The 15,524-nt window shown below is 41.6% G+C and overlaps 1 protein-coding gene across 3 annotated transcripts in view; it reads left to right on the top strand.

The window, feature by feature from the left end:
- Positions 1-13,881, top strand: part of LOC143284043 (cytochrome P450 3A41-like) — a 32,401-nt gene extending 18,520 nt beyond the window's left edge. For all 3 annotated transcript variants that reach the window (XM_076590647.1, XM_076590649.1, XM_076590648.1), the window contains exons 11-15: positions 1,663-1,820; positions 3,190-3,278; positions 6,138-6,275; positions 9,709-9,871; positions 10,989-13,881. In XM_076590647.1, coding sequence (XP_076446762.1) covers positions 1,663-1,820; positions 3,190-3,278; positions 6,138-6,275; positions 9,709-9,871; positions 10,989-11,063 — 623 coding nt within the window. In that variant the 3' untranslated portion in view covers positions 11,064-13,881. The remainder of the gene's footprint in view (positions 1-1,662; positions 1,821-3,189; positions 3,279-6,137; positions 6,276-9,708; positions 9,872-10,988) is intronic.
- The last annotated feature ends 1,643 nt before the right edge of the window (positions 13,882-15,524 follow it).

Below are 15,524 nucleotides of genomic sequence, written 5' to 3' on the forward strand. Positions count from 1 at the left end.
CCTCCCTCTCTGTTAGAAACCTTGACTTTTACCTGGATGAAAGACTCTCCCTCTCTGTTAGAAACCTTGACTTTTACCTGGATGAAACACTCTCCCAGTCTGTTAGAAACCTTGACTTTTATCTGGATGAAACACTCTCCCTCTCTGTTAGAAACCTTGACTTTTACCTAGATGAAACACTCTCCCTCTCTGTTAGAAACCTTGACTTTTACCTAGATGAAACACTCTCCCTGTCTGTTAGAAACCTTGACTTTTACCTGGATGAAACACTCCCCCTCTCTGTTAGAAACCTTGACTTTTACCTAGATGAAACACTCTCCTTCTCTGTTAGAAACCTTGACTTTTACCTGGATGAAACACTCTCCATGGATGCTTATGTCAAACACTTGTCAAACAAATGTTTCTTTCATCCCATCTAGATTAGACTACTGTAACTTTGTCTTAGTTGGTCTCCCTAGTAACAAACTGAATAAATGAATGTCAATGCATTCAGTACCATGTAGCCCAGTTTGTCCTCCATAAAACCCAGACATGAGAGTGCAACATCACTGCTCAGATTTTCTCTTTTTCTGTCGCTTTCTTTGTTTTTGCCATTTACCTTTGTCTTTCTGTTGTCTTTTCCTTTTTTTATTTTCTGTCTTGCTGGTCCGTTGAACTGTGTCATTAACTCACTCAGTACGGCCAGTCCTCTCTTCTCCTCTACACAGACACCTCGGATGTCCAGTGGGTATCTGAATGACCCAACCTTTAGCTACCGTCTTCAGAACTGTGGTATTCTTTGTCAACATTCACCTCTTCAGTATAAGAGCGTTCCGCTTGCAATATTTTGATGATGGTAATTGGGGTGAAATGCTGTTAACGTCGTCTCTTTCGCCGTTCGTATGGAGAGAGTTAAGTATTACAACACAACACGACACAACGCTGCACAACACAGCAGTGCAAGACAATGCAACACGAGACAACGCAACACAACACAGCACAACGCAGCACAACACAGCACTGCACAGCACAGCACAGCACAGCACAACACAACAGAGTATGAAAACGTTTTGTGAACACAGGCAAGCAAACCAGAATGTACACCTGCAGCTTCAACTTTTTATCTTTTTATTTTTCATATTCAAAGCAACAACATGTTAGTTCCATCAGTCAAACTTTGCTGACTGTTGGAGTGATTGAAGGAAGGGTTACTGACGGTTTCCCCAAAATGGGAGAGCTTGATGATTGATTCATTGATTGACTGACTGAAGATGAATGACTTGGATGAAAGAGGAAGAATAATGGATTGACAGGTTTATGATTGATTGTGGAATGGTGACTCGCAGATTTAGAGGCGACACAGTGTTTGATTTTGGACAGATGATTGACAAGTTGTGTTGCGTTATTATTTTGCATTGTATTGTGTTACTTTTTAACACAACAGATTTCTCTATGCAAAATTCCTTCAGCTCTCTCTGGGTGTAGTACTTTGCCACAATGCAGCACCAGCCATATTTTTTCCTTTTTTTTTCTTTTTTTTTTGTCTGCAAATGTATTTGTTTTTACTCTCAAAACGGATTTTCCTGCTGAGTTTTGCCAGAGACAGCCGTTTTGTTGCTGTGGGTTCTTTAACGTGTTCAAAGACACATACCCGGGCTACAAGCAACATGATGTGATTGGCAGGTCTAACCAAGGATGAGATGAAGGCCAATGCTTTCCTGTTCATATTTGCGGGGTACGAAACGGTGTCGACAGCTGTGGCCTTCACCTTGTTCTGTCTGGCTCACAACCCCGAGTGTCTGAGGGAGGCACAGGCTGAGGTGGACAGCAAACTGGGCAAGGTGTGTGTGTCTGTGTGTGAGGGGGGAGATCTTGGGGTGGGAGGGCGGGGTGTAACAGAGAGAGAGAGTGAGTGTGTGTATGTGTGTGAAAGAGAGAGAGAGAGAGAGAGAGAGTGTGTGTGTGTGTGTGTGCAAGAGAGAGTCTGCATTTGTGTGTGTGTGTGTGTGTGTATGTGTATATGTTTGTAAGAAGGAGAAAGAGAGAGAGTTCTGTGTGTGTGTGCGTGTATTTGTGTGTGTGTGTGTATGAGTCTGTGTTTATGTGTGTGTGTCAGTGTACACAAAGTTTGTTTATGTGTGCGCGTGCTAACCACTTTGCCTCGGCGACAGATCAGGAATTTAAATCTGATTACCCGGGTATATTTCAGAAATTGAAGGACTGGTTTTGTGGTAGTCTCCCTTCCCATTTCCACCTCTCTTCTGTCTCTGTCTCCCTCGCTCTTTGTCAGTCTGTTTCTCTTTCTTTGTGTCACTGTGCATTGATAAGGAGTTGGTAGATGAAAAAAAAAAAAAAAAATATATATATATATACAAACAAAACTGGGCTTTGTTCTGTTCTGTGTTGGATTGTGGCTATTAAGAAATAGTTTCTTGATCATTCATTTTGTCTGATGATCTGTGTGGGATTATTTATATTGTGACTTACCTATTTCAAAAGAAAAGAACCCCTATGGTGAGAGGGGTGGTGGGGTGGGGGGGGGATGCTATCTCTTGCTTTAATTTAATTCCAACACAGTATGTGTCTTCAGGATGGAGGACGTAGAGAAGTTGAGCATGAATTACGTCTTGCCCTTCTTTCAGTCTGCTTCAGTTTGTTTTTCCAAACCACAGCATTCACAGTTTGATTTTCCAAACCAAGCCCCCTACTGACAACAATAATAGCTCAGTCATGGAGCCAGATTGAGTAAGTGTGCACCCCAGTGTGGAGACTGCCACCACATTCCCACGATGACAGTTCCCCGGAATCGGCTGGCACCGAAAACCTTGACAGGACTCACCCCAGAAACAGAAGTGGAAGGAGATCAAAACTGAGGTCACCCTGAGAGCAGGGCATGAAATTCAAAGGCCACAGGCTTTGGGACATTTTATTAATATTGATGATGGAGGAGGATGGTGATGATGAGGTTGCTGTGGAGGTCTGTTTAAGTTTGGGACAATGTGACAAGGCTGTACCCAACACTTCCTTTCATAATGATATCCGGTGTTAACCAGGCAAGTTTTGTGGTGTAGCATATACAGATGTGTCCACACGCACTGACACCTCCTTGAAACTGAACTGAACTGAATTGGCACTGTCAGGAAGCTTTGATTTGTCTCTCTTCACACCAAAGCTGATAATTCATGTACTGTCACATGTGGTGATTTTCAGAAACTTGTGGACAGTGAATCGGCCAGTGATCTGACTTACGTGGGAATGTGCATCAATGAGACCATGAGACTGTACCCAACTGGCTTCATGTGAGTGTTTCACCTTGGTGTCTGTCCTGTTGCCTTGTTTCTGGTCTTTCCACTGTGTTCCTTTGTGATTGTTTTTTTGTACTGTTTCATGTTTTCTTATACTATCTGCCAATAGATTGTCCGTGAGGGCCTGGATTTGAATCACGCTTTCTCCGAAGTTTATCTGGAAAATCAGCCTGAGCGTCTAGTCATTCAGATGAAATGATAAACCGAGGTCCTGTGTGAAGCTTGCACTTGACCTACTGAAAAAGAACCCATGGCAACAAAAGTGTTGTCCTCTGGCAAAATATTCACTTGAAGAAATCCACTCTCTTTGATGCACAAATTCACGCACTCAAGGTCAGACTAAACACATTGGGTTGTGCCGCTGATCAGGTATCTGCCTAGCAGACGTGGTGTAGCATGTATATGGATTTATCTGAATGCAGTGATGCCTCCTTGAGAAACTGAAACTGAAACTAACGCTTGTCATCTGGTAGGTCACTGAAGAAAAGGAGGCACCAGATGTCTAAGTTGTAAAGTATCAGACTGTCAACAGTGTGTGCATGCATGTGTGAAGTTTATAAAACTGCGTTGAAATGTGAATTTGGAGTGATGGCCTAGAGGTAACGCGTCCGCCTAGGAAGCAAGAGAATCTGTGCATGCTGGTTCGAATCACGGCACAGCCCCCGAAATTTTCTCCCCCTCCACTAGACCTTGAGTGGTGGTCTGGACACTTGTCATTCGGATGAGACGATAAACTGAGGTCCCGTGTGCAGCATGCACTTAGCGCACGTAAAAGAACCCACAGTAACAAAAGGGTTGTTCCTGGCAAAATTTTGTAGAAAAATCCACTTCAATAGGAAAAACAAATAAAACTGCACACAGGAAAAAATACCAAAAAAATGGGTGGCGCTGTAGCATGGCGACACGCTCTCCCTGGGGAGAGCAGCCCGAATTTCACACAGAGAAATCTGTTGTGATAAAAAGAAATACAAATACAAATACTGTGTGAACAAGCATGCCTTTGTGAGTGTGCACAAGGTCACTGAATGTGGCCCATTTTTGTTTGTATTTTATTTCAGTCAATTGCCTCCTATGCGTCTTTCATTTGATCATGTTTTCATGTATTTACTTATTTGTTTTGTTTATCTATTCTATCCCTTTTTCTTTGAATGCAAACCTATGGTAGGCTCTCAAGGTGAAGGCCTGGCCAGCACTTTTGGTTTACATTTAGGTCAGGTATCTGTTCCTTTCCTTTCTTTTTAAATTTTTTTTTATATTAGCTGATATGGTGCATAGTATACAGATCAGTCCTTATGCTTTGTTAATAATCATAAATGATAATAATATTTTATTTTTATATATAATTCAAGCATAAGCAAGCTCTAAGCGCTTTACAATCCAGTACCTAAAGCGAAACAAGAAAGCATATAAAAAGTAGTAGAAACATGAAACAGAATTAATTTAATATCATGAAAAACACAATGCATAAAACTCAGAAACTCAATGTTACCTCATTGAAACTGGAACTGAAGCTTTATAACGTAGGATCTGTGCATGTATGTGCTTGGATACATGTATTGGTGAGCTGGCAGTTATTTGTATGTGGATAATGGATACATGTATTGGTGAGTTGGCAGTTATTTGTATGTAGATAATGGATACATGTATTGGTGAGTTGGCAGTTATCTGTATGCAGATGCACATACTCCATTTGAAGTGTGGTGCAGAGTCGGCCAGGCATTGGATCCAGAGTTCAAAAGTGGTCAGGGTTCGAGGCTCCGTTTCGGCATGGTGTTGTGTCCCTGGGGAAGGCACTTTGCTCAGATTTTCCTCACTCCACCCAGGTGTGAATGGATACCTGACTTCAGCTGAGTAAGGTTGAAATGGCTGAAGGAGAGGACTTGGCCCTGCCTTCCTGTGTTGAGCTCTAGACAAGGCGGGTTTGAACTCACAGCCCCAATGGCTGTAAAAAGCTAAACAGCCTGTAACTTTTGGGGTTTTAGTTTGCTCCTCCTGTGTAGGTTTTGTCAGTACACTGTCAAATCACAAAGTGATTTAGACAATTTGTTTTCACAGTATGAAAAAAGACAGCTTTACACTACATGTTTGCTTGATTTTGATATGAAACCCTGCATATGTATCGTGGGTCAGAAAAGACTTAGAGTTGTCTTTTGATAGCTCATAACAAGGTCAGAAAAATTATGTCTCATTGTGTTTCACATTTCTGTTTTCTGTATGTATGTGTTAATCTGTTTCAACTTGCAGTTGAGAACAGGAAAACGAAAGTGGCATTGCACTGTAGCAATGAACTTGCCCATAGAGAGCACCCTAAACGTCGCACAGAGAAATCTGTTGTGACAAAAAGTGATATGATACAGTGCAAGAAGGGATAGTGCTTCTCTGAAAAGTATGCATCAGTTCTGACCAACAAAGAACGGAGTGGACTCTGACTGCAGCTGTCTGAAATGATTCCTTTTTTTTTCAGTCCATAAAATGTGCATGGGAGATGTGGTGGATAGTAGGTTTGAAGTGTGCTTGTGCATGTGTTATTGATGATTATCTCTGTGCACGTCTGTATATTCTTAATGTTTATTCATATGTGTATATGGGCTTATGTTCATATGACTGTGTTTGTGTCTTTCATTAGAGGAGGGGGGAGGGTGGAAGCATATAGATGGACCAAATCATAACAGTGTTGTTTGTTACCCTGTGGTTTTAAAGCATTGTTTCTGCTGCATATGTAACATTTGAAGTGTGTATTATCAGCTTGGTTATTATGAAATGTTAAGTGCATGTGTGTGTGTGTGTGTGTGTGTGTGTGTGTGTGTGTGTGTGTGTGTGTGTGTGTGTGTGTGTGTGTGTGTGTATGATCAGGCTAACACGTGCTACAACAGAGGAGACGGAAATCGGAGGAGTGAAATTCACGAAGGACATGGGCGTGGTTATCCCCGTCTGTGAACTGCATATGGATCCGAACGTCTGGCCACAACCAGAAAAGTTTGACCCACTTCGGTATGTCCAAGAGTTCAAAACCTTTTATCTTACAGTTTGACTCATTCATTTGTAGCGATCATTGTATCATAAATTATTCTGCCTGGTATGGAAGTCACATTGATGGTTATGTCTGCCAGGTGCAGCAAGATTATGCCATGTAAAAAGTTAAAGGGGAGCAATATCTGCAGTTACACACTGATTTCTGTGCCTCTAAATTGTGACACTAATGACGAACAAGAACATCATTCTTTAACAATAAAGAAGAAAATCTTCTAAGATTTTGTCGTCTTTCTTGTGCTGCTCTCATGATGACCTCAGTTTTGATCCTCTTCTGATTCCATACTTGAGGTGAGTTCCTGTCAAGTTACCCCTATATGACAGTGGAGTAGCAGAGTGGTTAAAGCGTTGGACTTTCAATCTGAGGGTCCCAGGTCAACATATGTGCAGGCCTGCTAGTGCCTGAACCCCCTTTGTGTGGATATGCAAGCAGAAGATCAAATACACACGTTAAAGATCCTGTAATCCATGTTAGGGTTTGATGGGTTATGGAAACAAGAACATACACACCCCTGAAAGCGGAGTATGTGGCTGCCTACATGGCGGGGTATAAACGGTGATACATGTAAAAGCCCACTCATGTACATACGAGTGAACGTGGGAGTTGCAGCCCATGAATGCAGAAGAAGAAGAAGAAATCCCTATATGAATAATCAGAGATTTTAGTTTTGGATGTGCATTTGACATTGAAAAAAAACTTGGCAGTGAACTGTGAACTATCAGCAGCGAACTGAGAATTTGGACTTTCATTCACAATAATATTTACAGCGTCAGCTAAAGTATACTGACGTGAATCACGAATTTCGTTAGAAGCGCTGGGTTGAGCATCCATAGCGAGTGTTGAGTGATTGCAGTTCAGCTTACTTCATTTGCCGTCAAAAGATGCGGTAAAAATGACATGTCCCATTCAAAAACAAAGGCAATGCGATATTGAAGCTGAAGGTGAAGGACTGACCTTTCACCTTACGTAAATATTATGACTTTGTGTGATTCGTGGCAGAGAAGAGCGTCATGGGAAGTCACTCTAATAGTTTTGTTGGCAGGTGTCACCTACAGTGGTGAACCCCTGCAGTCGGCGGGCATCGTCTCAAGGGGCATAATGGTTAACCTGTTATGAATAGAAGAAAAAAAGAAAACAGTTTTAGATAGATAGATTGCTGATTTTATAGACAGATGGATAGATAGATAGATAGATTTTTTTAGATAGATAGATAGACAGAATGTTGTTGTCTTGATAAGTATTTAACTTATTATGAATAGAAAAAAAACAAAAACTTTATATATGTATATATATATATATATATATATATATATATATATATATAGTTCACACTCTCTTGGTGTCTTGGGCTCCGGCTTCTTGCAGAAAGCACTGAGGTAAATACAGAGACCAGTAAAATATGAAAATATCATCAATAGTAGGCTCTGCATGTCTTTAAAAGTGGGGGTGGCTGTGTGTGGAGTGCGAGTTGTAATGTTTCGCATGCAACATGTTTTTACCTGCCCAGTTTTGCCTGATTTTACCTGACTTTTTACTCACTGATTGCTATTTTACCAGCCTGTAAAGCTTTCACTTCTGTGCCCTTGCCTGAAGAAGCTGTTTTTACAGCGAAAATTTGCCGCTTTTTAAAAATACAAGTTTTAAAACATGCAGAGCCTACTGTTGTTGATATATATGTGTGTGTGTGTGTGTGTGTGTGTGTATATATATATATATATATATAGAGAGAGAGAGAGAGAGAGAGAGATTTATTTTGATAGATAGATATATTTTTAGATAGACAGGTAGATAGATATAACCTGTTAAAAATTCAAACACTGTTCTGTTCTGGGTTGTATTATTGCTGGTACAGTCACACCAGTGAGGTGGGATGAATCTAAACACTGTTCTGTCTGCGCTGTGTTGCTGATGGTAGACAGTCACACCAGTGAGGCGGGCTGAATCTAAACACTGTTCTGTCTGCGCTGTGTTGCTGATGGTAGACAGTCACACCAGTGAGGGGGGATGAATCTAAACACTGTTCTGTCTGCGCTGTGTTGCTGATGGTATACAGTCACACCAGTGAGGCGGGCTGAATCTAAACACTGTTCTGTCTGCGCTGTGTTGCTGACGGTATACAGTCACACCAGTGAGGCGGGATGAATCTAAACACTGTTCTGTCTGCGCTGTGTTGCTGATGGTAGACAGTCACACCAGTGAGGCGGGCTGAATCTAAACACTGTTCTGTCTGCGCTGTGTTGCTGATGGTATACAGTCACACCAGTGAGGCGGGCTGAATCTAAACACTGTTCTGTCTGCGCTGTGTTGCTGATGGTATACAGTCACACCAGTGAGGGGGGATGAATCTAAACACTGTTCTGTCTGCGCTGTGTTGCTGATGGTAGACAGTCACACCAGTGAGGCGGGCTGAATCTAAACACTGTTCTGTCTGCGCTGTGTTGCTGATGGCAGACAGTCACACCAGTGAGGCGGGCTGAATCTAAACACTGTTCTGTCTGCGCTGTGTTGCTGATGGTATACAGTCACACCAGTGAGGCGGGCTGAATCTAAACACTGTTCTGTCTGCGCTGTGTTGCTGATGGTAGACAGTCACACCAGTGAGGGGGGATGAATCTAAACACTGTTCTGTCTGCGCTGTGTTGCTGATGGTAGACAGTCACACCAGTGAGGCGGGCTGAATCTAAACACTGTTCTGTCTGCGCTGTGTTGCTGATGGTAGACAGTCACACCAGTGAGGGGGGATGAATCTAAACACTGTTCTGTCTGCGCTGTGTTGCTGATGGTAGACAGTCACACCAGTGAGGCGGGATGAATCTAAACACTGTTCTGTCTGCGCTGTGTTGCTGATGGTAGACAGTCACACCAGTGAGGGGGGATGAATCTAAACACTGTTCTGTCTGCGCTGTGTTGCTGACGGTATACAGTCACACCAGTGAGGCGGGCTGAATCTAAACACTGTTCTGTCTGCGCTGTGTTGCTGATGGTAGACAGTCACACCAGTGAGGTGGGATGAATCTAAACACTGTTCTGTCTGCGCTGTGTTGCTGACGGTAGACAGTCACACCAGTGAGGCGGGCTGAATCTAAACACTGTTCTGTCTGCGCTGTGTTGCTGATGGTAGACAGTCACACCAGTGAGGCGGGCTGAATCTAAACACTGTTCTGTCTGCGCTGTGTTGCTGATGGTATACAGTCACACCAGTGAGGCGGGCTGAATCTAAACACTGTTCTGTCTGCGCTGTGTTGCTGATGGTAGACAGTCACACCAGTGAGGGGGGATGAATCTAAACACTGTTCTGTCTGCGCTGTGTTGCTGACGGTAGACAGTCACACCAGTGAGGCGGGCTGAATCTAAACACTGTTCTGTCTGCGCTGTGTTGCTGATGGTATACAGTCACACCAATGAGGCGAGAGCCGAGCGTCACCCGTTCAGCTTCATGCCGTTCGGCATGGGCCCCCGAAACTGTATCGCCATGCGGCTGGCCCAGCTGGAAGTGCGCATGGCTGTGGCCTCAGTGCTGCAGCACTTCACTCCCCTGGTCTGCGAGAAGTCTGTGGTCAGTGGGCAGCTTTATCTTCCTCTGCTTGTGTGTGTGTATGTGCGTGTGTGTGTGTGTATGTGCATTTCTGTGTGTGTGTGTGTGCATTCATGTGTGTGTGTGTTTATGTGTGTGTGTATGTGTGTCACTGTGTGTGTGTGCTTGCACATCACTGAAGCCTGTGTGCATGCGCGCTTGTGTGTGTGTGTGCGTTTGTGTGTGTGTGTGTGTGTGTGTGTGCTTTACTCTCAGGCTCTACCTTGGTAGGCAGACTATTGTGTAAATGTTTTAGTAAAACGCTCGGTTTGGTCTTTCACCAAACATAAGTGCTTTGTAAACATCAATAGTAATAGTAATAATTTTGATAGGTGAGGTATTGAAGAGAGAGAGAAAGAGAGGATGGCACGGAATAAATTAACTGACAAATAGTGTTTTATAGTTCTGATGCCAAGGGGGATAATTCAGCATATTCAAGCAGTGAAAAGAAAAAGGAATAGGGGGAAATATTCAGTGATATGAAATAAAAACACATACATTCATGGACACCTACATGGATATCTATTCATTCCACTCATGTACATCAGTTAATTGACATTGAATAATTTGCATATATGACCATCCAGTTTTGGAGCTTAACCTCTCTTTTTGATTATTTATTTATGATGATTGGTCTTGTATCTTTATCTGTATCTTGTTTCTGTCACATTGACATTATCAAGAGATCAGTCTTTTCTTTCTGATGATATGCCTATCAGTGCCCTCTCATATGAAAGAAATCAATAATTCATTGCCTCCGTTTCTCCCCCTTTCACATGAAGAAGTTTCTACCCAACCAAAGGAAGGAAAAAAAAAAAAGAAAGAAAAGAAACTAGCTATTTAAGTTCTGTAGCAATGATGGTGATGATGACAGTGACAAAGAAAATTAATGTAATCCCCACCCCCCCCACCCCCACCCCCCGAAAACGGAGTATGGCTTCCTACATGGTGGAGTAAAAAGGGTCATACATGTAAAATCCCACTCGTGTACATGCAAGTGAATGTAGGAGTTGCAGCCCATGAATGAAGAAGAAGAAGAATGTAATCCATTCTGCAGGAAAGAATGAACTAAATAGTTGATGTGTTTGTGTTGTCACAGTACCCGATCAAGATAAAGAAGTTCGCTATGCAGGCTGAGGGTGGAGTGTGGGTCAAGCTGCAGAAGCGAGAGTGAGGCTACAGCTTGGTGATGTCATTCCTTCTTGCCAGCCTCTCTTCATGTCGCTGCTGCATGGCTCACTGGTTGATGATGTCACAACATGGTGACTCATGGGACTCATTTGTATCATTGATGTGATGTCATGTCGTGATGTTGGCCATGGGATTCATTTGTGTCATTGACATTTCGTGTTAATTTTGTTACTGCTTTTAAAAAAAATTTTTTTTACACCAGATAGTTTTGTGTCACTGACATTTGTGTCATACTTGGCAGTGCGCCCTTTGTGTATATTTTGGAGGTGCTGAGTGCACTTCATTTGTTTTCTGTAAACTTCTGTTTGGTGTCACACACTGTACCATCTCAAACTGATGCAAACCAGGCCTGTCCATTTGCTCCTCGTGGCCACAGTTCCACAGCATCCCAGTGATAAGATACCTCACTGTCAGTCTGCCAGCTGCTAGCCAATCAAACGTCATTTGCAGCTGGAGCTAATAACTCATTCACAATAGCCACTATTCCAGAGATTACTTCATCGTGTTGCTTTGTCTTTGCCAACCTTTTACGCATTTGAAATTTTATTTTCTTGCATGTTTGTTGGTCTGGGACGTTTTGGTTAGAGAATTTGTATCATTGACATCTTGATGTCTAATTCCATGTTTAATTACACATACTTAACTGTGACCCACTAGTGCAGACTCCGCCAGGGGTCTGACATTCCTGTCCTGTGCAAACTACTATCCAATTGTGCGGAGAAAACAAAAGTAGCTACGGCCGATAACCTCCCAGATGTTTTGTATAGTCCAAATCGTCTCACTGTTCCTTGTTTGCCACATGGAGGGAAAGATTGGAGCGGTATGGTCAGAGCCATCAGCACAACCTCGGTGATCTGTCTCTGTGAGTTTAGCTGTGTAGCTGATCATGTTGACAGTTTGTATTTTAAAGTGGATACTGAATCAACTAGAATGAACTTTAAAAAAAAAAAAATGGAATCAACAGAGATTTCTCAGTTTTGGAAAGCCAAGTGTGCGCTGATCTATGCAGATCTGGAGAAAACGGTAACATGCGGTGTGCCTGAGATGATGCAAGTGTTTCCTCTATCATGAATGTACAACAACAACAACAAAAATCTTAAATAAATGAGATATACCTAAATAACATGATTTACACTGTGTTATCACCTTCAATAATCAATTTATCACCCTAAGAAAGCATAAGTTACATATTGATTTTGGATAAAAGTGGTCAGATTAATTTTTCATAACATGAAATTTACCTACGTTTTGGTATATTAATTTTATAGTGCATGTTTGTATGTTTTTGAAAAATATTTTTCCCTTTCATGAGGGCATGATAAAAACAAGCAGTATGTGCTTATACCTGGCAATAAGAAATGTTGATTTGTTCATTCTCTCCCTTTGATTCTCTCTCCTCTCATCCTCTTCAGTTATGTCATGTTGTTTATATCAGTTTATTATTCATATATTCATGATGTATGATGTATATACAGGCTGTTTTGATAGAATGATTTTTTTTCTTTCTTTTTGCATTTGAGGGCTAGATGACATAAAAAAAAAAAAACCCATTGCCTTGCTGACTCTATTACCCTCAAATGATCAGAATCGGAATCAGAATAACTTTATCATCTCAGTACAGAAATAAATCGTGGAGACGTCTGTGATACATACAGATTACAAGCAAAACGGTAAAATTTGGCATTCAATGTGTATAACAAGAATGGCTCTCGGCAAAATCATAGCAAAACAAGTCCCCCCCCTCCCACATACACACACACAAATACATACACAAAAAGAAAAAAAAGGGGCTTTCCAGCAATACACACACACACTTGTGTGCACGCACACCCACCAGCATGCACGCACGCACCCACGCACCCTTTTTTGTATACACCATTGCACAAGGCATCAAACAAATATGGTGGTGAAGTCAATATAGATTAATACTAAGCTGCAAAACACGCAACTAATTTTAAACAAGTAATAGGAGTATCAATTATAGACAAAAAAACCCACCAATTCCATCAGTAAGATTCACATCCTTAGAGTTAAAAAAATATATATATAAAAATCTCAAGTTCAAATTCAGAAAAATATAATCAATTTCACAGTAAAATTAGAGATTTATTCAATTCAATTCATTTCTCTCTCTCTCTCTCTCTCTCTCTCTCTCTCTCTCCTCATGACAACATGATATGTTTATGTTTTTAATTTTTTATATCTATATAATCATGTTTCCTTAGATAAAGTAGTTATTCTCTCATCACAGCTATTGTGTATCTATATCAGTATATTTGTGCAACCACTTTTACAGTACTTTGTTATTTGGTGATGTATGTATACCATTGCAACAAATTTTTGTACAGTATTACATGTGTGCATGTTAACAGCTCATTTATTCATGCCCCCTTCCATCTCTCTTTCTCTCTCTCTCTCTCTCTCTCTCTCCCTCACTTCTGCCCCCCTTTACTCTCCTTGTCCTTTTCTCTTTCTGTCCGAACCCAACAACAGCGTTCTTATATTTTGGTGTGTGTGTGTTCTTTTGTCTTTCCCCCCCCCCTATATTTTATGACCATCATACTTGTGTTGTTATCTTTCCTTTTTTTTTCTTTTTTTTTCCCCACAGTGTAGAACCTGTTCAGCACGCAGACAGGATGAAAGAGAAAAAAAAAACCCCACTCATTGCTTATCTATTATTGGAAATAAAATAATTTTGTCCTCTCTGTCTTTGTCTGTCTGTCTGTCTGTCTGTCTCTCTCTCTCTGTCTCTCTCTCTCTCTCTCTCTCTCTCTCTCTCTCTCTCTCTCTCTCTCTCTCTCTCTCAAGTATTTACATCACATTTATTTTCAAATGGATGAATTAAAATCTTTGGATGAATTCTAATGAAATTAAGAATTGTGCCATTTGTAAACCCAAGTGCTTGATGAATGAAATATACACATTATTCTTGTCAATTCATTTGTTGGCGTCTCTTTCTCTGGAGAAATGACAGTTTGCATTGTTTGGTCATTTCAGTGCAGACAACTAGAGACACACGGGACCATTCGCATACAAATATTCAAACCTACCCTTTCATATGGAGACACAGCACGATTTGTGTACAAGCACAGAATTATGAATACTCTCTCAGATGTACCACACATGTGTGAAGACACTCAGGACGATTTACATACAAACACACATTTATGAGTACACACTCAAACATGCCTGCTACACATGTGCTTCCTTGTCACTGCATTCGGACAAATCCAGAATGCCACACCACATTTGTCAGGCAGATGCCTGACCAGCAGCATAACCCATTGTGCTTAGTCAGGCCTCGAGTGCATGCATATGTATTTGTGTGCCTATCAGAGTGGATTTCTTCAACAGAATTTTGTCAAAGGACAACACTGTCATAGCCATGGGTTCTTTTCCAGTGCGCCAAGTGTGTGAGCACACTGGACTTTGGTTTATTGTTTCATCTGAATGACCAGATGCTTAGTTTGATTTTCCTGTCAAACTTTGGTGAAATGGCGAGATCAGGATTCGAACCCTTACCCTCACATCTGAGCATCTACACCATTCTGCCACCTTTCTCTTGTACACTTTCACAACCAGAGATTCTCACATACAGGCATATATAAACATGATTGTTCACATACACATATTCACATCAATCAGCGCATACACATATTCACACCAATCAGCGCATACACATATTCACATCAATCAGCGCATACACATATTCACACCAATCAGCGCATACACATATTTACACCAATCAGCGCATACACATATTTACATAAACCAACACTCCGATGCCAACCATACTGGAGCCAATGTTCTTTCTCATTCTCTTCCTTTCACACACAGACATCTCTCTCTCTCTCTCTCTCTCTCTCTCACACACACACACACACACACACTCTGTGTGTGTGTGAAGAGCGATCGAATTGCCCCTTTGTACCCCCCAACCCTTTGTGTATGGGCCGGTGGCCTTCACAATTAAACCTGTGTCAGTGTCAGTGTCGCTCTCTCTCTCTCTCTCTCTCTCTCTCTCTCTCTCTCTCTCTCTCACACACACACATGTTCAGTCTCTCTATAAATGACATAAATGAATGAGTTTTTAGATGTAATATGATTGTTATTCTCTCTCTCTCGCTCTCTCTCTGTCTCTCTCTCCCTAGCTCCCTGATTCACATACATATGGTCTCCTTCTCTCCATCCTCCCTTTCTCTCTCTTTCTCTCAATCTTCACTCTCTGTCTCTGTCTCTCTGTCTCTTTCTCTGTCTGTCTTTCTCTCTCTCTCTCTGCCTCTCTTTCTCTCTCTTTCTCCCTCCATCTATCTAAACATATAGAGTTCTAATTTTTCTCTCTTCCACTCTCTCATTGTCTGTCTCTGTCTTTCTTTCTCAATCTTCTCTCTCTCTCTCTCTCTCTCTCTCTCTCTCTCTCTCTCTGTGTGTGTGTGTGTGTGTG

The sequence above is a fragment of the Babylonia areolata genome, chromosome 7, assembly GCF_041734735.1.
Source record: "Babylonia areolata isolate BAREFJ2019XMU chromosome 7, ASM4173473v1, whole genome shotgun sequence".
In the NCBI taxonomy this organism is placed as follows: Eukaryota; Metazoa; Mollusca; class Gastropoda; order Neogastropoda; family Buccinidae; genus Babylonia; species Babylonia areolata.